General features: G+C 36.4%; 1 protein-coding gene across 1 annotated transcript in view; it reads right to left on the reverse strand.

The window, feature by feature from the left end:
• The window catches only part of SEC63 (SEC63 homolog, protein translocation regulator), a 76,105-nt gene that overhangs the window by 13,411 nt on the left and 39,329 nt on the right, over positions 1–23,365 (reverse strand). Inside the window, exons 11-19 of the mRNA XM_045499200.1 lie at positions 22,898–22,990; positions 21,961–22,115; positions 19,556–19,703; positions 15,792–15,874; positions 12,776–12,835; positions 12,402–12,575; positions 8,065–8,223; positions 3,650–3,751; positions 191–289 (exon numbers count right to left, since the gene is read on the reverse strand). Coding sequence (XP_045355156.1) covers positions 191–289; positions 3,650–3,751; positions 8,065–8,223; positions 12,402–12,575; positions 12,776–12,835; positions 15,792–15,874; positions 19,556–19,703; positions 21,961–22,115; positions 22,898–22,990 — 1,073 coding nt within the window. The remainder of the gene's footprint in view (positions 1–190; positions 290–3,649; positions 3,752–8,064; positions 8,224–12,401; positions 12,576–12,775; positions 12,836–15,791; positions 15,875–19,555; positions 19,704–21,960; positions 22,116–22,897; positions 22,991–23,365) is intronic.

Consider the following 23,365-nt stretch of genomic DNA (forward strand, 5'->3'; position numbering starts at 1 on the left):
TTTTAACAATACTATATAAACTTCGAATTAGTTCCCCCCAGGCACCAGAGAACAGTTATAAAAGGTGCCTTAACAAATACAATACAATAAGCCAAATATGATAAACTGAAATCTAAAAAAGATTTTATGAAGCAGCATGAAGGTGAGATGCCTTACATTTGTAAAAACTGAAATAATGTTGGATACTTACCTCTTCTGTATCTTTTAGCGTACACACATGATATGGCATAGATATTAACGTCTGTTCCTTCCTATCTGCAATATAAAGCCACCACCATTCTTGTTTCTCCTGCAAAGAAAAAAAAAAGAGACGTTATCAGAAAGAACTAGAGAAGTAACTGTCTGCCTTGTCTCATTCTAGAGGTATTGTTCTGGTTTTGTTCACTGCAGTATCTCCGGCACAGACACAGTGCCTGGTACAAAATAGATATTCAATAAATGTTTACTGAATGAATAAACTATTCTTAACCATTTATAGATCTGCTGTCCAAAAGAATTCTGTATGTAATATGGGGGTTTCAAACAGTCCCTTAAAAAACGGTAGTGATGGGCCTCTGTGTTAAAAACCCCTGATTAACCTTAAATGACAAGAGATATAATAAAATAAAATAAAACATCATAAACTATTACAGGATCATCCAGCAAATAATCTTAGTCATCTTACCTAGTAATAAGCAAAAGCCAGAAAGTAAGAGGAGAAGGGACTTGGGCAACCAAATCGGAAATCATGAAAATACACTACTCATAAGAGATCATCTAAGAGCCTACCTAATACCTTTCACTGCACATGATTTTAATAAGCACATTTTTAGCTGTACCTCAGAAAAGATTAGGAATAAAAAAAGAGCTCAGTAAAGAAACTGCCACCAGAATGTACAATGACAGCAGGAAGAACTGACAGGAGACAGAAAAGTATTTAAAAAAAACAATGAGAAGACACAGCAGTCTGGAGGCACCAAACTTCAGTGTGCTCAGCACTGCTGTACAGAACTCATCAATATCTGTTTAGTCATGTCTTAGTACCCTCTGCTTAAGAACTGGTCAGGGAAGAGATCTTCTTTAAACAAATTAAAGAAAAATGTTTTGGAGCTAAAACAGACTCTAGGATAGTCTAAATACTCATTTAACCAAAACAACACTAGTCTATTCTAAATTCTCAATTATCCAAAAGAAAGTTAGAAAAATAACTTTTTACTGAAAACATTATCATAGGGAAAATGTCTTTTGAATTCAAAATCACTTGTACTTGCTATTTTATTTTAACCACAAGACAATTAAATTTGATTATTTGATAATGCTACACTGAGGTTAACTAAAAATTCTTGTAAACTACAAAGCACAACATTAATAAGCAGAATAAATAAATCACAAGTATATGATTAATTCAACTTCTGCTTAACCCAAAGTGGACTACCATAATAGGTATAGGTATATATATATATATGTGTATGTGTGTGTGTGTGTGTGTGTGTGTGTGTGTGTGTATACATATATATGTATATTTGTCTGTGTGTGTGTTGCACAAAGTGGATAAAAACAGTATAATGGACTCAAAATGCAGTATTAATTTCTGCACCTTATGGGCCAGAGTCTCAGTCACAATTACTTGATTCTGCCACTGTAACATGAAAAGAGTAAGTGTGACTGGGTTCCAATAAAACTTCATTCATAAAACAGGCAGGGAGGCAGACTTGTCTACAGGCAGTAGTTTGTCAATGCCTGATTTAAAGCCACATAGACCGGATTATTTCACTTCTCTAAAACCCTGCTTTTCTTCTCTATTAAATGAGGAGCATCTACCTCAGGCTGTGTTGTGAAGATGGACTGAGATAATACAAGTAAATTATATATTAGAATGTCTAGCACATTGAGTGTGATAATCACAATTATTAACGAAATGATCTCATTACTAGAACACACATGTAATATAAGAAGCACGGGAGATGTTTAAGAATGTGCGTATCTTCTTTACCTCTCCACTAAGAGAATGCCTTTCCTTCCCTCTCCCAGGCTATTTGATTAAAATGTGATTCATTCAAGAATATTTATTAAGAAGCTGGTGAATATGAATCCATGGCACTGTACCTGTGCCTAGACTCTTTGATGCACACGGTGAAAGTGGAAAAGATGTTCTACCATGACTTATTCACACTTTCAACACAGTAGCTTCTCTACTGTGTGAGATTCCCCCCCATTCTTAACATATTAAGCATAATGGATGAGTTTCAGTTACATGTAAGTCAATTATAAACATGTAACTTTTAGCAATTTAAATGGGTAGTGTGATAGTTAGGGTAGCTCTACAGGTACACGGGAAGGTAGACAGGTAGACATTAGTAAAATCCTAAATAAATTTTGTCCGATAAGTGGTACTTTTTGAGATGTTTACTGTGTAGTTGTAGATTAAATTAGAAAAAGGCATTCTCAAGGCTAAAATGTTCTAAGGGAGTGAATGGATGTTTTGCTTATTAACTAAGCATGGTCTAAAATGAACTGTCTGTTACAAGGGTACAAATTATGCAGCTTATAACATCCCATGGCACTTTTAAAACCAATCAATGAGTGAAATTTACTCGCTTGATTTCGGAAGTCTTGGGGTTGGCAGACTACCACTGCAATGGGCAAAATGCCCCTAACAGATGGGCTAACGCTCACGACACGCCAGAAGATCAGCAAGCACATTAACATGGAATCCTGGGCTGACTTTCCTCCAAGTCAAAACAACAGTCTGCAGAGCCACTCATTTATTATTAGGGAAGCCAAATTACTTGGGAATTTGCCTTCAGCAGCCCCCAGCAACTCTGGATTGACATTCTAAAGCAGAAAGCAGATTTATACATGAAATCACCTGCCAAACATGAGTGCCGAGCATAAGATTCTGTGGCCAAGCTGTGAGGCAGTTGGTGGAACAGCTTCCTTGAACTAAGAGGCAACCAGTTCTCGACCTCTGGCCAGAGACAGAATCATTGAAAAAGCAAAGCATTGTGTAAATTCCACATTCATTTGAAAGACAAACAACTCAAGGAGACCAAAAGTTGAGCAGGCCACAACCACAAAGTAAACAAGGACAGGAGAACAAATAGCACTGCAGCAATCTGTCCTGAGCTTGGGGCTCAGTCATTCTGAACTCTTACTGAACTCAGCTGGTCCCACAGCCCATGGGCTTGCCTATTCCCGGGGACTAGGGCCAGAGCAAGTGCAGTGGCTCCAGGTGGCCAGTACAGAGCCATCAGAGAAAACTCATGGGAAAAATTTAAGAACTTTTTTCATTTTATTTAAAACTCGACAGAAGTGAGAGACTCACAAAAGCTGTGTAATCACAGGCAAAATATGCATTTGTCTGACAGACTGCCTGAACTACTAAAGAGAAATCAGCAGTCAGCACAACCTTCAGTAATATAGGCACAGAAAAGACAGAAGCACAGGAAACCATATAAATACTTAAAAAGTTAACAATCCTCCCATTATAGACCACATTCACTAAATCTAATTCATACTGAAATGTATTCTTCAAACTGTCACCTATCAAGAACGGACCACATCAGCACATTTGAGCCAGTACACACCATGGAGGGATAAAAGGCAACTGAAAAATACCTGAAGAGAAAGTAGATGGAATAAGGAAAACGCTGAATCATGAATAACTCACCTCAGGAAAGTAAAGACTATAAACAGGATGTGTTATCTTTGATTTGGTTTCCAGTAGAGCTCTCTCCTTTCGCTGTATACTTTGTTGTAATTCTTGCCACTCCTAGGTAAAGTAAAAATCAAACATTTGAAATCGTTTTGAAGTTTCCATCTTCTTCCAGCTATTATTCCTGACAATGCTAACTACTACTGAGTTCAGTCCCACAGACCTGATCATTTCCCTTCTCTAAACTTACAACACATCATTTCATAAATCAAATCTAAGCCCTTCAGCATCAACTACACGGGTCGTGATCTGATCTGGGCCAATCTCTTCAGTCTCCTAACACTGCCTTCCTCTTTGCACTTTCTATTCTAGTCATTTCGAACTATCTTGACTTCTCTGAACTCACCAAGCTATTTCACTCCTCCTAAACCCTGTTTGGATTTGTCTTCTCCCTCTGTCTTTAACCTGGCAAATTCCTCCTATTATTCCCTTAGGAACTGCTAAAGCCTAAACCATGAGTTCCCAAATACCAGAAATTTCCCTCAACTTAAGTTGATCACTCCCTCCTCTGTGTTATCACTGTACCTGGCAAAAATGTGCATAATCTCTTTTGTACTTTTGTACTTTAATGTTTACTTACAAGTCTGCCTTACCCACTAGCCTGTCATTCAAGGGCAGAAACTGTTTTACATTTGGCTTGCATTTCTGTCATCTAACTAACACAGGGCTTGCAATGTGGCAGATAATGAATAATTGTATAATTATTTGACAATTGAATGAATGTATTTTGGTATCTAAAGAAACTAGTCTGTCACTTCTACTAACCCTAATACTGTACTCAGAAAAGAATATGTCAACTCTTTCTCAAAACGTGGGTGGGGAAATAATTTCTTTGATAGGCTTTAATTTCCTGGCAATCAATTTAATTCCCGAAGTACAAAAACGGTCAAGGGCCAGCAACTGCTAAAAAGTCACCCTTGTTTTTCCCCACCATTCCCAAGGGCAGGTACATCACAGGCATACCTCATTTAATTGCACTTTGCACATGTGTGCTTTACAAATACTGTGATTTTTACAAACTGAAGGTTTGTGGCAACCCTGTGTTGAGCAAGTCTCTTGTTCTACCGTTGCCATTTCTCCAACAGAGTTTGCTCACTTCGTGTCTGTGTGTGTCACATTTTGGTAATTCTTGCAATATTTAAAACTTCTTTCTTATTATATTTGTTACGGTGATCTCTGATCACTGATCTTTGATGTTACTACAGTAATTGTTTTGGGGCACCACGAACCATGCTCACCTAAGATGGCAAACTTAATAAATATTGTGTGTATTCTGACTGCTCCACCAATGGGCTGTTCCTCCATTTCTTCCCCTCCTCTTGGCCTCTCTATTCCCTGAGACACAACAATACTGAAATTAGGCCAATTAATAACCCTACAGTGATCTCTCAGTGTTCAAGTGAAAGGAAGAGCCACATGTCTCTCACTCTAAATCAAAAGCTAGAAATGATTAAGCTTAGTGAAGAAGGCAAGCTGGAAGTTGAGACAGGCTGAAAGCTAGGGCTCTTGTACCAAATAGACAAGTTGTGAATGCACAGGAAAAATTCATGAAGGAAATTAAAAGTGCTACTCCAGTGAAAACACAAGTGATAACAAAGTGAAACAGCCTTATTGTTGACACAGAGAAAGTTTTAGCAGTCTGAACAGAAGATCAAACCAGCCGTAATAGTTCTTTAAGCCAAACCTTAATCCAGAGCAAGGACTTGCCTCTTCAATTCTATAAAGGCTGAGAGAAGTGAAGAAGGTGCAGAAGAAAAATTTGAAGCTAGGAGAGGTTGGTTCGTGAGGTTTCAGGAAAGAAGGCATCTCACTAACATCAAAGTGCAAAGGGGAAGCAGCAAGTGCTTGTGGAGAAACTGCAGCAAGCTATCCACAAGGTCTAGCTGGGATAATTAATGAAGATGGCTACACTAAGTAACAGATTTTCCACACTAACAAAACAGCCTTACACTGGAAGAAGATGCCATCTCAGACTTTCATAGCTAGAGAGAAGTCCATGCTCGGCTTCAAAAGACAGGTTGACTCTTCCATTAGGAGCTAATGCAACTGGTGACATTTGGCTGAAGCCAATACTTGCTTAGCGTTCTGAAAATCCTAGGGCCCTTAAGAACTATGCTAAATCTACCCTGCGTGTGCTCCCTAAATGGAACAACAAAACCTGAATGATAGCACATGGTTTATTGAATATTTTAAGTCCACTGTTGAGATCGATTACTCAAAAAAAAAAAAAAAAAAATCCTTTCAAAATAGTACTACTGCTCATTGACAACGCACCTGGTCACCCAAGAGCTCTGATAGAGACATACAGTAAGATTAATGTTGTTTTCATGACTGCTAACACAACATCCATTCTGTAGTCCATGGATCAAGGAGTAATTTTCACTTTCAAGTCTTACTATTTTAGAAATACATTTTTTAAGGCAACAGCTGCCACAGATAGTGATTCCTCTGGTGGATCTGGGCAAAGTATACTGAAAATCTTCTCATTCACCCTTTTACAAGCCATTAAGTATATTTATGATTCATAAGAAGAGTCAAAATATCAACATTCACAGGAGTTTGGAGAACTGATTTCCAACCCTGATGGATGACTTTGAGGGGTTCAAGACTTCAATGGAGGAAGGAGTACTGCAGATGGGGTGGAAATAGCAAGAGAATTAGCAGTGGAGCCCAAAGATGGAACTGAATTGCTGCAGTCTCATGAGAGAACTTGAGCAGATGAGGAGTTGCTTCTTATGGAGGAGCAAAGAAAGTGGTTTCCAGAGATGGAATCTACTCCTGGTGAAGGTACTGTGAAGATTGTTGAAATAACAACAAAGGACTTAAAAGATGACATAAACTCAGTTGACAAAGCAGTGATAGGATTTGACAGGTCTGACTCCAATTTGAAAGAAGTTCTATTGTGGGTAAAATGCTATAAACAGCATTGCACGCTACACAGAAATCATTTGTGAAAGAATAGTCAATGTGGCAAATTTTACTGTTGTCTTATTTGAAAAACTGCCCCCAGCCACTGCAATCTTCAGCAACCACCACCCTGAATAGTCAGTAGCCACCAACACCTAGGCAAGAGCTTTCACCAGCAAAAAGATCACAATTTGCTGAAGGCTCAGACGATGGTTAGGATTTTTTAGTAATAGAGAATGTTTTCATTAAGGCATATATATTGTTTGAGACACTGCTACTGCATACTCTATACACTACACTACAATATAGTGTTAAACATAACTTTCATATCCACTAGGAAACCAAAAAATTCATTTGATTCGCTATACTGTGATGTTAGTTTCATTCTAGTGGTCTGGATATAAGCCTGTAGTATCTCCAAACTACGCCTGCAATTCCTCATATTTTTATCCTTTGCCTTTTCCTTTTATTCCTCTCTACTTGACCCTCTCAGGCTATTTGGGGAAACTCTTTTTCTCTCCTAAACTACAAGGGTACCTTTTAGGTCAATGGCCTAGTCAGAAAGAACAACACAAACATAAAGGAATGGCTGATCAGTTTACAGTTCATTTGCAGTAAGCCTCTAAGGACCCATTATTTGTCCAACAAACCCTCTTTTCTATAGCCCATCCATAAATCAGGTGCAAACTAACGCCATACCATGAGATTTTTTTCTATTTTCTACCCTCACAATCTTAGTAAGTTCCTTAGAGACACCTCTTTTCCTTAAGGTCTTATATAATTCTTGAAACAAGGTGGAATTTTGTAAATATTAGTTTTTCCCTTAACCAACCTCGAGACGTTAGAGTCCACAGTAATGTTTCTTAACTCTAAACATTACCTGCAACTCTGGAAAGACTCAGTTCTAAGTAACTGCTTAGACCATAACCCACCTTTCCTAACTCATTTGCAGACTCAACTCCAACAATGAAAACCATTGTAAGACACCAAACTGGCTTCGATTTAGACCCACATCCTATACTATCTAGCAACTTAAAGATTTCAGAAAATTAAGAAGTCCGGGTGCCTGGGTAGCTTAGTCGGTTAAGTGTCTGACTCTTGATCTCGACTCAGGTCATAATCTCATGGCTGATGGGGTGCAGCTCCGCGTAGAGCTTTACGCTGACAGCACAGAACCTCCCTGGGATTCTCTCTCTCTGTTCCTCCCCTGTTTGCATGTGCTCTCTCAAAATAAATAAATAGACTAATTAATTAACTAAAAAAAAATTAAGGGGTCCAATCCTTGTTAGAAATGATTTTTCTTTATAATTCTGACCATCCCACAAAAATATTCTTACAAAATAATATGATTGTAAAATATACTGATATTATTTAAGACAAGTAAACAAAACAAATTAAAAAACAACAAAACCCAAAACAATCAGAGGTATATAACTCCAATTATTTAAACTTATAAGTCTTACTGCTTCGTCATCTTTGTTTTGTTTTTCATCTTGCTCTCTATCAGAGTCTCTGTCACTACCATCATCTTTTTCACTCTGGGATTCTCTATTCGTTTCTTCTTCTTCAGAATCACTGCCTTTGTCAGAAACTTCTTCTTCATCTTCCTTTACTGCAGCTTCCTAAAAGGAAAAAGCAACCACAAAAGTTTTGAATACCTCAGTGAATATATCATTCGGAGCCCCTGAAGCTAACTTTTTGTCATTAAAATTAAATTGGCTCAAGATTATAATTTCACTATTCATACAGAATTTTAGAGAATTATAAACACATTTACTTATAAATATGTGGTAGTCAGACTAAAGATTTTAACATTTGGCTTATTTGTCTACTGTTATTTTATTTTTGTTTGTAAAATAAAAAATACTTTTATTTTTATTTACAAAGTATACTACCACAATGGCAAAGATGGCTCATCTTTCAAAACACCAATCATACAATATATTTTATTCGGGATGGGGAAATGGGAAGTTTATAGAAAAGTACTGCTTTGACAGTTTAGTATTATCTTCTATGGCTGATAGAATATAATGTAGTAAGGAAAGCCAATATCCCAGACAAGATACTTACTAATCCATTTCAAGAAGCAAGAAAGAGAACAGCAAATTAAATGCAAAAAAAGTCAAAGTAAATAATACAGACCAGAAATCAATTAAAGAGAAGGCAGATACACAAAAGAGAAACCTAAATAAAACCAAAAGTTGGTTCTTTGAGGGGTGCCTGGGTGGCTCAGTCAGTTGGGCGTCTGACTTCGGCTCAGGTCATGATCTCAGAGTTCGTGAGTTAGAGCCGTCAAGCTCTCTGCTATCAGCACAGAGCCTGCTTCGAATCCTCTGTCTCCCTCTCTCTGCCCCTCCCCAACGTGTGCATGCGCATGTGTGCGCTCTCTCTCCCTCAAGAATAAACATTAAAAAAAAAAGTTGGTTCTTTGAAAAGATTAATACAACTGCAGCAAGACTTCCATTAGGCAAGACTGATGAAAGAAAAAGAGAATACAAATTACTAATATTAGGAATAAAAGAAACATAACTACAGATCCAAAGGACATCACAAATAAAGGATATTATCAGTAACTGTCAATAAATTTGATAACTTACAGGAAATGGACAAGCTTCTTGAAAGACATAATATACTAAAATTGATATACGGAAAAAAGTAGAATTTGCTAAAGAAATGGATTCTATAACTAAACCCTTTTTAAAACTCCAAACCCAGATGGCTTTTCTAGATAATTCTTCCAAATAACAAATCCAATCTTACACAAACTCTTCCAGGAAAAAGAAAGAAAGAATACTTCTTGTTTAATGAGGCCAACATAAACCTGATACAAAATCTGGCAAGGGTATTACAAGAAGGGAGAAAGGCAAACCAATATTCTCTCATAAAAATAAATGTAGGAATCCTAAATAAAATATTATCAAGTCCAAATAAATATGAAAAAGGATACTATGTTATGACCAAATGAATTTGTTCCAGGAATGCAAGGATAGCTTAAAATTTTTAAATGCATCAGCATAACTCACCACATTACAAAAAGGAGAAAAATCAGTCACCTCAACAAATGGAGAAATGGCATTTAATAAAATTCAGTACTGCTCATGATAAAAATTCTCAGCAAACTGGAAACAGAAGGGAATACTTCCTTAACCTGATAAAGAATATCTACAAAAACCCTGTAGCTAACATCATACTTAACAGTTTGTTTCCTTTCTCCTGGAGATAAGCAAGATGATAAGGGTGACCACTGTCCCCATTCCTAACGAGCATTACACTGAAAGTTCTAGCTAGTAGAGTAAGGCAAAAAGGAAAAGGAAGAGAAGGAGGCATAAAGATTAAAAACAAAAAAGTAAAACTATCTTTATTCCCAGATGGCATGATTATGTACATAGAAAATCTTTTTAAAAGTACCTACAAATGGTTAGAATTACAAACACACCTTGGAGATACTGCAAGTTCAGTTCCAGACAGTAGAGCAATTAATGCAATCAAGTCAAATGACTTTTTTTGTTCCCCATTACATATAAATACTATACTGCAGAATGTTAAGTGTACAAACAGCATTATGTCTTAAATCATGTGCATGCCTTAATTAAAAATACTGCTAAAGAATATTATCACATGAGCTGCCAGAGAGCTGTAATCACTGATCACAGATCACCATAGTGAATATAATAATAATACAAAGTTTAAAATATTGAGGGCATTACCAAAATATGACAGAAACACAAAGTGAGCAAATGCTGCTGGAAAAATGGCGCTGATAGATTTGCTCAACACAGGGTTGCCACAAACCTTCAATCTGTAAAAAATGCAGTATGTGCTAAGTGCAATAAACAGAAGTGCAATAAAACAAGGAATGCGCATATTGTCAACGTATGCCGCTTGATACAAGGTCAATATTTAGAACGCAACTGTATCTCTACACACCAGCAATAAACACTGAAGAATGGATTTTTTAAAAATGTTATATGCAACAGCACCAGAAAGTATCAAATGCAGAAGGGTAAGTAAATCTAATGAAAGATGTGCCATACCTCTGCCACTGGAAATTACAAAACACTGCTGAGAAAAAATTAAGGAAGATCCAAATTAATAAAGATAAACCATAATTATGAATAAAAAGACTCAATATTGTTCATGTGAATTCTCCCTACACTGAAGCACAGATTCAATGCAATCCTCATCTAAACTCCAGGAGCTTTTTTTGGTGGAAACTGCCAAGCTTATTTTAAAAATGTTGAGGGAAATGCAAAGAACCTAAAATAAGCAAGACAATTTTAAAGAAGAGTTTGAGAACTTACACTAACATATTTCAAAACTTAATATAAACTCATCATAATTAAGACCATGTGGTTTGGAACAAGAATAGACAAATAATCAATGGAATGGTCTAGTGAGTCCATAAACAGATCTGCACAAACATCGTTATGGTCGCTTGTTTTATGACCAACCATCACTGCAATTCTGAGAAAAGGATGATCTTGTCAATAAGTGGTGCTAGACTAAGTGGTCCATAATCCCTATCTCACACTATTCACAATAATTAATTCAAGATGTATCTAAGCTAAATATAGTAAGTAAAATAATATTTCTAGGAGAAAACAGAAAAATATCTCCAGGTTCTTGTGACAGGCAGAAATGTCTTCAACAAGAAACAAAAACACTAACCATAAAATTGATAAACAGACTTCCTTAAAATTAAGTACCATCAAAAGCTACCACTAAGAGAGTAAAAAGGACTCATATCCAGAATATATAAAGGGAACCCTACAAATCCATAAGACAACCCAACAGAAAAAGAGGATATCCAAATGGCTAGTAAATATATGAAAAGATGCTCATTATCATTAGTTATCAAGTAAATAACAAATAAAAACCACACAGAGATACCGCTACAAATCCACCATTGTGGTTAAAATGAAAAAGAATGGTAGAACTACGTATTAGTGAGGATGTGGAACAACTGGACTCAGGTTTTGCTAGTATGAGCATAGAATAGTACAACTTTGGAAAATAGGCTCTTTTCAACAAACTCAACATACACCTATTTGTGACCCAGCAATTCCAATGCTAGATTCCACATACCCAAAAAAAAATGAATGTCCACAAAATGACATGTGCATGAATAAACACAGCACTTTTACTCATAACAGGCAAAAACTAGAAACAACCCAAATGTTCACCAACCAAAGATAGATAAATTGTAGTATATTCAAAAAATGGAATATCATATACACACAAAGAATGAACAGGTGCTATCCACAACACAGATGAATGTCACGGACATAATGCTGAATGAAAGCAAACATTTCCAATTATATCAAGCTTAAGAATAGGCAAAACTGGGGCACCTGGGTGGCTCAGCTGGTTAAGTGCCTGACTTCAGCTCAAGTCACAATCTCACAGTTTGTGAGTTCAAGCCCCACGTCGGGCTCTCTGCTGTCAATGCAGAGCCTGCTTCGGATCCTCTGTCCCCCTCTCTCTGCCCCTACCCCACTTGTGCTTGGGCACGTATGCTCTCTCTCTCTCTCTCTCAAAAATAAACAAACATTAAAAAAAAAAAATAGACAAAACTAATCTATGGTAATAAGAGCCAGAACAGGAAGGTATGGAGGTAAAGGGAGGGATCTTTGAGAAGGGGCATAAGCAAGTTTTCTAGGGTGTTAAAGTTTTCCATCTTAATCTGGGTATCATGCATACACATATATGTAAAATTTCAGGAGCTATACACATAGGATTTAAACATTTTAGTATAAGTTACATGAAAATAAAGATAATGATAATAACAGTATTAACTTACACTCCCAACAACTCCATTTGCCTGCTTTTGTTTCTGTTGCTTTGATTGTGGTAAGGGCACAGGTGTAGGTTTTTTTTTTAAAGGTTTCTTTTTTTTCGATTTAGCAGCTTTCTTAGGTCCTTTACTCTTCTGTTGCCATCCTCCTTTTGTCCTATTCTTGTTAGCATCAACCTGCTGTAAATCACAACATACGTACACACTCAGAAGTTATAACAATAGTTTCATTTGGGAGTCATAGTAATTTTTAGATAAAAATGGCTAAACTAAATGTTTTCATAAACTGAATTACTCTCCCACAGCAATATAAATCAATCAGAACTAAACAAAACATTTCCTTCACCAGGAAAGATAGGTAAGAAAAATCAAGTTTTTACCCCATCTTCTGCCGGCTGTTCCTCTGCAGCACAGATGGACTGTTCCTTTTCAAATACTTCCTGGAGGTAGAGAGAAGAAAAATATCTCTATCAACTTACATTTATCTTTCAGATAAACAAAGCAATCTTTCAAAATAGATGACCAATACGCTTTTTAACTGGTGACAATTGGTGGGTGAAGGAAGAACAGGAGATTTTTAGCAATTACTAAATGATGTGTACAAATTTAGCAATTACTAATTTACACTTTGGAAGTTACCTTCTAAAATATCTCACATCTGTCTTGAATACATTTGAAAAGTACAGTCTACTTAAATTTATAAATGCAATGCCTTAAGATATGTAAACTCATTATAAAGTAAAAAATATTCCACAGTTTAGAGTAAGGAGGGGCGCCTGGCTGGCTGCATTGGTAGAGAGTGCGACTCTTGATCTCGGGGTCATAAGCTCAAGTGCCACACTGGGGATAGAGTCTCCTTAAAAAAACAAACAAACAAAAACTTAGAAAAAAGTTTAAATAATTTAATTAAATGACTAAGAAGTGGAACACCAAAAAAATCCATATAACCTAAAGACATATCCACTGTATAATCCACTTAGGATCAGTACAAAAGCCATAAATTTGGGATTTAAATTCCAGTAAGATTTCAGTGAGAATCTATACTAGAAGACAGTAAGTGATGTTCATTGTATTTATAAACTCCTTGGAATTACTAAAGCTAACAAATAAAAACAATGATAACTTGGGCTCTGAACTATTAGCCTAATTCAGGGGTCCGCAAACTATGGCCCATTGCCTCGTTTTTAAATAAAGTTTTATTAGAACTCAACCATGCTCATTTGTGAATTCAGTAGTTGCTACAGAAACTGTGGCCTATAAAACCTAAAACATTTATTAATTGGACCTTCACAGAAAAAGTGTGCCAGCCCCTTGTCTAATTCTATCATCTCTGCTTCATCATTTTTTTTTTCATTTCTTCATTTTTTAGCTAGATTCTAATACTTAAATTACTCTCAGGTACTGTTCATACAAGAACTGGAAGATAAATGGTTGATTCTTTCCCTTCTTCCAGGGCAATTTTGCTTTTTCTTCTACCAATTATCCCAGAAGTTCAACAGCTGAAGGCCAACTTTTGCTCGTTTTTCAGGCTGGGAATTCCAAAGCATGTGGGTAGTATAAATTTGGATTCTAACCCAATCCTAGCCACTGGCTTAGAATTTCCTCTTCTCCCAGAGGGCACGTCTCATCCAGAGTCCATGACACAAATGTTTCCTTACCACCTGCTACCATAAAACCAACATCTTTAATTTGATATATCCTACTACAAAATATGCTTTTCCTAACAGAGGTTTTTGTCTGTTTTTTTGAGAGAGAGACAGAGACAGAGACAGACAGAGAGACAGAGTGTGAGCGTGGCAGGGACAGAGAGAGAGGGAGACACAGAATCTGAAGCAGGCTCCAGGCTCTGAGCTGTCAGCACAGAGCCCAACGGGGGGCTTCCACCTACAAACCACGAAATCATGATCTGAGCTGAAGTCAGACACTTCACCAACTGAGCCACCCAGACACCCCACTAGAAATTTTACACACGGTGTTTAAATGCATACTAGGTTTCCTACAGATGTTCACAGACCCCAGAGTAGAACAGGCTAAGATCTGCCATTAGGTGAATAAGTAGAGTTGAAATAGTACAATCAAAAACAAGTTCTAACTTGGGAGGTAATGCAAATTTGTAATAGAAACTGAGAAAAACAAGATACAGGAAACATATACAATGTGACTGGATTTAATGAAAAGGAATGAGAAAAGTACCAGTATGTATATACACATACAACGTAAAGGTCCAGAGAGTAAATATGAGCATGAAGAAAGACATGAAAAGATATACAGAAGACTAAATTCTGGTCTGGGGCTGACAAGGGCTTTCCTGAGGAAGGTGGGTTAGAGAAGGAATCCATGATAGTAAAAACATCATTTAGCCCCACAGTTATTCATGCATTAGGGTATCTACAGTGATGCGCTTCAAAATCAATAATTTCAGGGTGGTAGGACTTTAGGTCATTTTAATTTCTTCTACTTTTCTACATTGCCTGAACTTTTTTCCCCAGACAGCATGAATTTTTCACATAATTAGAAAAAAAAATATTTTCACTGTAATTTAACATTTTTTAAAATAAAAAAATTGAGAGTAAATTCTCTAAAGAATTGACTAAACAGGGGCACCTGGGTGGCTCAGTCGGTTGAGCAGCCGACTTCAGCTCAGGTCATGATCTCACGGTCCGTGAGTTCGAGCCCCGCATCGGGCTCTGTGCTGACAACTCAGAGCCTGGAGCCTGTTTCAGATTCTGTGTCTCCCTCTCTCTGACCCTCCCTGTTCATGCTCTGTCTCTCTCTGTCTCAAAAATAAATAAATGTTAAAAAAAAAAAAAAAAGGAATTGACTAAAGAATAGGTAAAGAAATTCTCAACAATAATCAATAATTAATCTTTGTATAAAACTTTACAGTTTAAATACTATACGCACATTGCCTTGTTATTATGTTTTACAGGGAATTAACAAATCACATGAAGAATTAATCTATTTTCCAAGGGTTTTTTTGTATGTAAAACTAACGTGAAAAACTGAAAATTTATTTAAAATGTCAAAACAGCTAAAAGGACTTGCAAAATTAGATTTTACGACTACAATAGTTTTGACTTTAAGAATACATGACTTAAAATGAGAAAATAAATAAAAGAACTTTAACATATAACTCCCCCTTTTTTCACTGCAGTATAGTTGATACACAATGTTACATTAGTTTCAAGCATACTACATGGTGATTCAACAACTCTATGCATTATGCTATGTCACCACACAAGACCATTACAATGTCTTTAACTATATTCCCTATGCTGTACCTTGATTTATTCCATAACTGGGGAAGCCTATACCTCCTATTCCCCTTCACTACTTAACACATAACTCTTTTTTTAACATGTAACTCTTAAAGAATAAAAATAAGAAATTACTTACTGCCATTGTTTGCCTTGTCAATTTAACCAACACTGTAACTAGGGATCCTACTGTGATGTTGTTGCTATCTTCATCATCCAATACTAGAAGATGAAAGTAAAAAAATTCAATTTGGTACTTCAGTATTTCATGTACACATTTTAAACTTACTCAATGAAAAATAATTTGTCTATTCTGTATAAAATGCTCCACTAGATGCTTTCAACAATGTACTCATTTAATCTTTAAAATGGCCCTATGAAGGGGCAGCTGCATGGGTCAATCAGATGAGCGTCTGACTCTTGATTTCAGCTCAGGTCATGATCCCGGGGTTGTGGGATCAAGCCCCATGTCAGGCTTGACTGTGGAGCCTGCTTTAAGACTGACTGTTTCTCTCTCTCTCCCTCTCTCTCCTCTCCCTCTGCCTCTCCCCGCCGCCCACGCTCGCTTTCTCTAAAATAAAATAAAAATAAAATAAAATAAAATAAAATAAAATAAAATAAAATAAAGTTAAAATTTAAAAAATAAAATAGCCCTATGAAGCATTACTATTATTTCCATTTTAAAGAAGAAACTGAGGGGGCACCTGGGTGGCTCAGTCAACTGAGTATCCCACTCTTGATTTCGGCTCAGGTCACCAGGGTCATGGGATTCAGCCCTGCGATGGGCTCTGTGCTAGAGCGTGGACCCTGCCTCTCTCTCTCTCTCTCTCTCTCTCTCTGCCCTCGCCCCAACTCACACTCACTCTAAAATAAAAAAAGATAATTAAAAAAAAAAATAAAGAAAAAACTGACGTTCAAAACTAACGTAAAATTAAATGCCTGAGGTCACAAAATGGCTATATTTGCACTGCCAAGTTTCAAACCCAGGTGTTTTAAAACAAAGTATAATGTGAGGACTGCTATACCACACCTTTCTTTCATACCATATAAAAAAGGGTTCTGTTACTCTCTTAAACTATGCAAACCTCGTATTCACAAGACTTTAACTATATCATCAATGCCAGCCTGCCGGTCAGAAATAAGATAATTAGGACTAGTATTCCAAGTCACATTAAATTTATTTTTTTAAGGCAAAAACTTCCAAGATTTGTTTATATTAAAAAACACCTTTAAAAGTTTTCACAATGTTTTTGCAATTGTTTAATTTTTTAAAACCACATTTGCCAAAAAAAAAAAAAAAAAACAACTCTACACTTGCCACACATATTGCCAAAAGCTAGTAAGATAAGCTTAACATTAAAATTAGTAACATTAAAATAAATGTTAAAATAAATTACTACAACATCAAACAGATCTTATTCAAATATGTAAATAATTCATTTCACCTACAAGTTTTATCTGTAAGAGTTTTCTTCACTATGTATTTCTGCCTATAGATTTTTCTGAGCTTGTTATGTTTATTTTACATAGATGTAGATTAGCATACTCTGTTGTGGCCTACATTAACACACTTCCAGTTGGAAAAGAATGGCCTCCAACAAACTATCACTATCTCTCTTCAATTACTGGCTGTGAGGTGCAACAGCTAGGCATCAAGAAGGATACAATACTGTTTCCGATTCTGTGTCTCCCTCTCTCTCTGCCCCTCCCCCGTTCATGCTCTGTCTCTCTCTGTCCCAAAAATAAAATAAACGTTGAAAAAAAAAAAATTTATAAAAAATAGGGGCGCCTGGGTGGCGCAGTCGGTTAAGCGTCCGACTTCAGCCAGGTCACGATCTCGCGGTCCGTGAGTTCGAGCCCCGCGTCAGGCTCTGGGCTGATGGCTCAGAGCCTGGAGCCTGTTTCCGATTCTGTGTCTCCCTCTCTCTCTGCCCCTCCCCCGTTCATGCTCTGTCTCTCTCTGTCCCAAAAATAAAATAAACGTTGAAAAAAAAAAAATTTATAAAAAATAGGGGCGCCTGGGTGGCGCAGTCGGTTAAGCGTCCGACTTCAGCCAGGTCACGATCTCGCGGTCCGTGAGTTCGAGCCCCGCATCAGGCTCTGGGCTGATGGCTCAGAGCCTGGAGCCTGTTTCCGATTCTGTGTCTCCCTCTCTCTCTGCCCCTCCCCCGTTCATGCTCTGTCTCTCTCTGTCCCAAAAATAAAATAAACGTTGAAAAAAAAAAAATTTATAAAGAAGGATACAATATCCTTTCTTCAATCTGGAAGTCTCCATTATCTTTCCATTATCAAATCTGGGCTACACATTCATCAACACGGCACAGTTGTATGTGCATGAGCACTGCACACGAGTTAATAGCTATAACTGTATCTACCGGCCATTTGATGCTTTACAGTGGAGAAAAAGCCTACAGGTGATTCTCTACAGCCTCTAGGCAATGTGGGAGAGAGATCCACCATCTCCAGCACTAGATAATGCAGATGCCCCTTTCCTGCTTCTAAACTGCTTCTCCTCTCCCTCCCTTAACTATATTACTCATATTACACATTGGGATAGCACTGTGAAAATACAGTAAATTGTCTATACAAGAGGCTATGGAATGAAATACATCATGAAGTTTCCCAATGAGGTTGAATATTCTTACCTTACTTCTAACGAGAAAATCTGACATTCATTTTTCTAAGCAGCATGTACTTTTTATAGCTCTTGATTATTATCAGAGTTATCTCTTAAGTCCCAAATTGGATTTTACTTGAATAGTTTCTATTTTTTTTTTTACTTGAATAGTTTCTGATTTAAATTGGTCCTAAATGAAATTTACTGTTTTTAAGTGTTTGAAGACTCACAAACCCACAAGGAAATCCGAACTCTTCACCAAAGCAGTCCCTACATGTATCCTACACTCCAGCCGATTTGAAACCAGACTGCAGTTTTACCTTACTTTCTCAAACACCCCAATCTTTGAGAGTCATTTATCTCTTTTCAATTCCATTAGAATGCAAACTTAGTAAGGTAGAGGCTTTGTCTAACTCACCACTGCTTCCCCAACACCCAGATAAATGAGTGGCACTCAATAGTTGTTGAATGCATGAATGACACAAGGTCCGTGTCATTCATTTCACACTTGCTTTATGATTCCTTGGTTTTAATCCTATGTTTATATCCTCTTTCCTCAACTAGACTATAAGCCCCTTACAGACAGAAACCACCCCTAACACATCCTTGTATTTTTGGTCCCACAAAAATGTTCTCACAACAGTAACTTAGTAAATGTCAAAACTCAGAGTAATGTTACAATGAAGGAATGGAGCAGATAATCTCTTAATTCTGTCACCATTGTAAAATACTATTATTCAACTATTATAATGGACACTCACTGGCCAACTGTGTAGGTAGAAAAATAATCTCTATATTTTCATCCCAACAGACATAAACATAGAGACAGGATGAGAAAAACACATGAAATGTGGCACAGAACACGGTAATTTCCAAGGTTTATTTAACATAAGTAAATTGGGCTTAAAATGAATTTTAGAACTAAGCAGCTATTTCTTTCATACTAACAATATATGTATTTCTAAGATCTTTCACTGCATCTGAAAATCCTTCATTCTTTAAAAAGGTAAGATACTCCTAAAACTTGAACTACAGAACAGAGAGTCCTCAAGCTTAATCCCATTCTGAGGATCATAAAAGTAAGATTCTATAGGATTATATCAGTGTTCTCAAAACTATTAAGCATACATCATATTCTATCACAGCAAATGTGACATGTAAACCACAGTTCTGGAAAGTCTAGTTACACATTATGATACCAAATGTTTTGAGAACCTTAAACCAAATAAACAGGAGCCAATCTATCAAAAGGGAAACAATGTTCAACACGGAAACCTCCCACATACCCTGTGATTTTATGTCCATAGTCACATATGGGAAACTCCCAAGGACAGCCATAACCTCCTCATATTTTTCATCTTCAAGGAAGTGCAGTAGATTGTGACGATCTGATTCTTTTAAACTCACCAAATCCTGGATAGTCTTAATTTTGTACTGAATTTTAAAAGAGAGAAGAAGAAAGAAAATAAATCCTAAAGTCATAGAATTTTTCACAAAAGGAAAATTAGCATATTTACTAAAACAAAATCCAACAACTTTTAAAAAAATGTCAAGATTACACAGGGTCCCCAACTTAACAATGGTTCTACTTAAAGCTTTTAAACTTTACAATGCTGTCAAAGCAATATGCATTCAGTAGAAACCATACTCTTGAGTTTTGATCTTGTCTAGGACTAGTGATATTTAATACAATATCATCATGATGCTGGGCAGCAGCAGTGAGCAGTAGCTCCCAGTCAGCACGTGCTCACAAGAGTAAACAATCCATACACTTAGAACCACTCTGTTTTTCACGTTCAGTATTCAATAAATTATATGAGACAGATATTCAACACTTTACTATAAAACAGGCTTTGTGTTAGATGATTTTGCCCAAGTGTAGGTTAATATAAGTGTTCTGAGCCCATTTAAGGTAGGCTAGGCTAAGCTACTGTATTTGGTAGGTTAGATGTATTCAATGCATTTTTGACTTAGGATATTTTCAACTTACAATCGATGGCTTTATGAGGATGTAACCCCACTATAAGCTGAGGAAGATCTACATACACATTTCAAAGCAAACAATACAACTTTATGGCATTTCATGGCCTTTTATCCAAGGAAATTCAAATTAAGAATTTTTTTTATTACAAAGTTAAAACAGAGTAATTTTTTAATTCTAGAAAAAATAAAGTTAGGAGGAAAAGACAGTAACATTCATAGACTCTTGACCCAAGCAAGAATGATTGTCATCTTCTATGCTCAGTTTGCTGACCCGTATTTTCAATTTTAATGATAAAAACCTTTAAGAGTATGAATTTATCTCCAAGTGCAGCTGCATCCTTATGGTTTTACTATGCAATTTTCTCATTTTTGTTGTTCTCTAAATATAGCTGTTACTGCACTAATATCCATCTGGGCTAAAGGGATACTTAGGAGAGTGTTAATTTCCAGCCATTTGGTGCTAGTTAATTTTTACTTTTGCAGACAGGGATTAGATCATGAGGTGTGTGGAATGTCCACTTTTCTATTACAAAGTTTTCGATTAGAAATGTGAACAAATCAGGGCGCCTGCATGGCTCAGTCGGTTAAGTGTCCAACTTTGGCTCAGGTCATGATCTTGTGGTCCGTGAGCTCGAGCCCTTTGTCGGGCTCTGTGCTGACAGCTCAGAGCCTGAAGCCTGCTTCAGATTCTGTGTCTCCCTCACTCTCTGTCCCTCCCCTGCTCATGCTCTGTCTGTCTCTCTCTCTCTCAAAAATAAAGATTAAAAAAAAATTTTTGTTTTAAGTGAACAAATTTATAATTGCAATACAATTACCTGAAAGGACAGAAAACTCAAATGCAAATTTCTAATATACATTAGTTCTACCTTAATATATTATCAAATCCAGGGGCACCTGGGTGGCTCAGTCTGTTGGGCAGCTGACTACGGCTCAGGTCATGATCTCACGGTCTGTGAGTTCGAGTCCCGCATCGGGCTCTGTGCTGACAGCTCAGAGCCTGGAGCCTGCTTCCAATTCTGTGCCTCCCTCTCTCTCTGACCCTTTCTTGCTTGGTCTCTGTCTTTCTCTCTCTCAAAACTAATAAACATTAAAAAAAAATTAGAAAAAAAAATACCATCAAATCCAATGTCTGTCTTCTGCCCATTTTGTCTAGTGTATACAAAGCAATATTTAAAATCTCCTATCAGAATTATAATTTTAGTTTTTTTCTTGTATTTCCAAGTTTTTTCATTTATACATATTTTTGCTACATCTTAAGATTCATTGTTGGATCTTTACTACAGACTGCATTTTCTAAATAAGAAGCATCTTTATTTGATCTACTTATTTTTTGAAAACTTAATTTTTTTGTTCCTATTCAACCAATAAACCATTGCCCAACCTTTAAGCCAGGTATTAATGACTAGAAAGCATACACTGCACTTCTACTTTGTATATTTATTTCTGGTAACATAATATAAGGAATAAAGTGCTAATTGCTAAAATGTATTGGACCCCAAAGTAGTAAAATAACTTACAGTAGGTAAAAGATTATAAAACACCTACCTAATCAAGAAATTGTTAACAGAACCACTTGAGGGATAGTTTTAGAGTGTTTAAGATATTCTAAATCTAAGAAATTCGTAATAAAAAATTTAGGACACTTTTCTCGTTATTTAAGTAACATAACAAACTGCGTAAAACAGATTTTAAAGTGGCAAAGAATTACCTTTTTATGATTAGAAACCCTTCTAAGATTGTCCTCTTCAATGTGAGGCAGCTGCAGAAGGGGAGACTTAAACTGCTGAAGGCCTTGCACAGCCATCTGGGAAAGCTTCATGCAGTTTTCTAGGGATGCCAAAGTTGGAGCACGAAACTCCCTTTCTTAGAAAGAACAGGAGGAAAAGAAAAAACAAGGCTGGACTTTTTATACGTTCAGGAGTATATAATTCATCACAATAACATGATTCATGCGACTATCCTTAACACCTCATATTTTAAGATCATAGTGCTGACTTTCCTTTAAAAGTTATAAGATACCAAAAATACACAAATTTGTTCAAATGCAATAATCATTATCCAGCAAGAAGCACTGATTTAACAGAAAAATTCTTTGCATCACTTCCACAAATAGCAAATTATCAGTATCAAATACTGACACCATGCCAAGAACTGACATCAGCCATAACAACAAACCACAACCATCATCTCCTTTCCTAAGAGTCTCCCTTTCCATTACTGACCACAAACTCCCTCATTCTTTTTCTTCCCCCTCACTCTTTTTTTCCCTTCATGTGAAAAACACTACATATCAGATAAATCATCGTTACGTCACTTAAAAGAATTATTTCAAACTCACTGTTAAAATACAGAATAACCTAACTCTAAAAATATTCAAAGGAAAGAAGAGGTATATTAAATATTTGCAAACAATAAGTGACAACAAACAATAAAACAATAAATTAAAAAACATGAGTTGTGATAAAGACTTTACATAATGGAAAATATAGGAAAGAAGTAAGAAAAACCATGAACAAAAGTGGGAAAGCTGACTCAACCTACGGGCAGAATTACTGTAGGTACTCATAAATCTTAGAACTATGAAGTGTAATCTGCATATGCTTGCAAGAAAAAGTACAACATAATTAATTACATTTCCACCTCACCTTCACGGCTTCGGGCCATTATTATTAGTTGGCAGATTACATTAACCATTTCTTGAAGTAGGGCAGGGCATTTTTTCAACATAAACTGCTGATCTGCAAAACAAGAGAAAACCTGAAACGAATCATTCTACTTTTACAATTATAACATCTTTATCATCTACAGTCCAAGACTAATACTAAATTTAAGTTTTCCCACAAATATTTCACACGACCTAATAAGAATTTTGCAGGCTGAAGTTTCTCCTAAGCAGCACTGTCAAAAATCAGTCAGAAAATTCTAGCTCAGATATGATGTTTCAAATTTTTAATATTACAAGTGTTGTGCTTTGTAAGTTAACTCCCTTGTTTGGAGGGAATAGTCTTAAACTTAATTCTAATCTTACTATATTTAAGAACCTTAAAAATTTTCTTCTTGTATACCTAAGTTTCTGTAACTATGAGTAAGTCCAAAGACTAAAATTGATAGTG

Source organism: Leopardus geoffroyi, chromosome B2 (genome assembly GCF_018350155.1).
Source record: "Leopardus geoffroyi isolate Oge1 chromosome B2, O.geoffroyi_Oge1_pat1.0, whole genome shotgun sequence".
NCBI classification, from domain to species: domain Eukaryota; kingdom Metazoa; phylum Chordata; class Mammalia; order Carnivora; family Felidae; genus Leopardus; species Leopardus geoffroyi.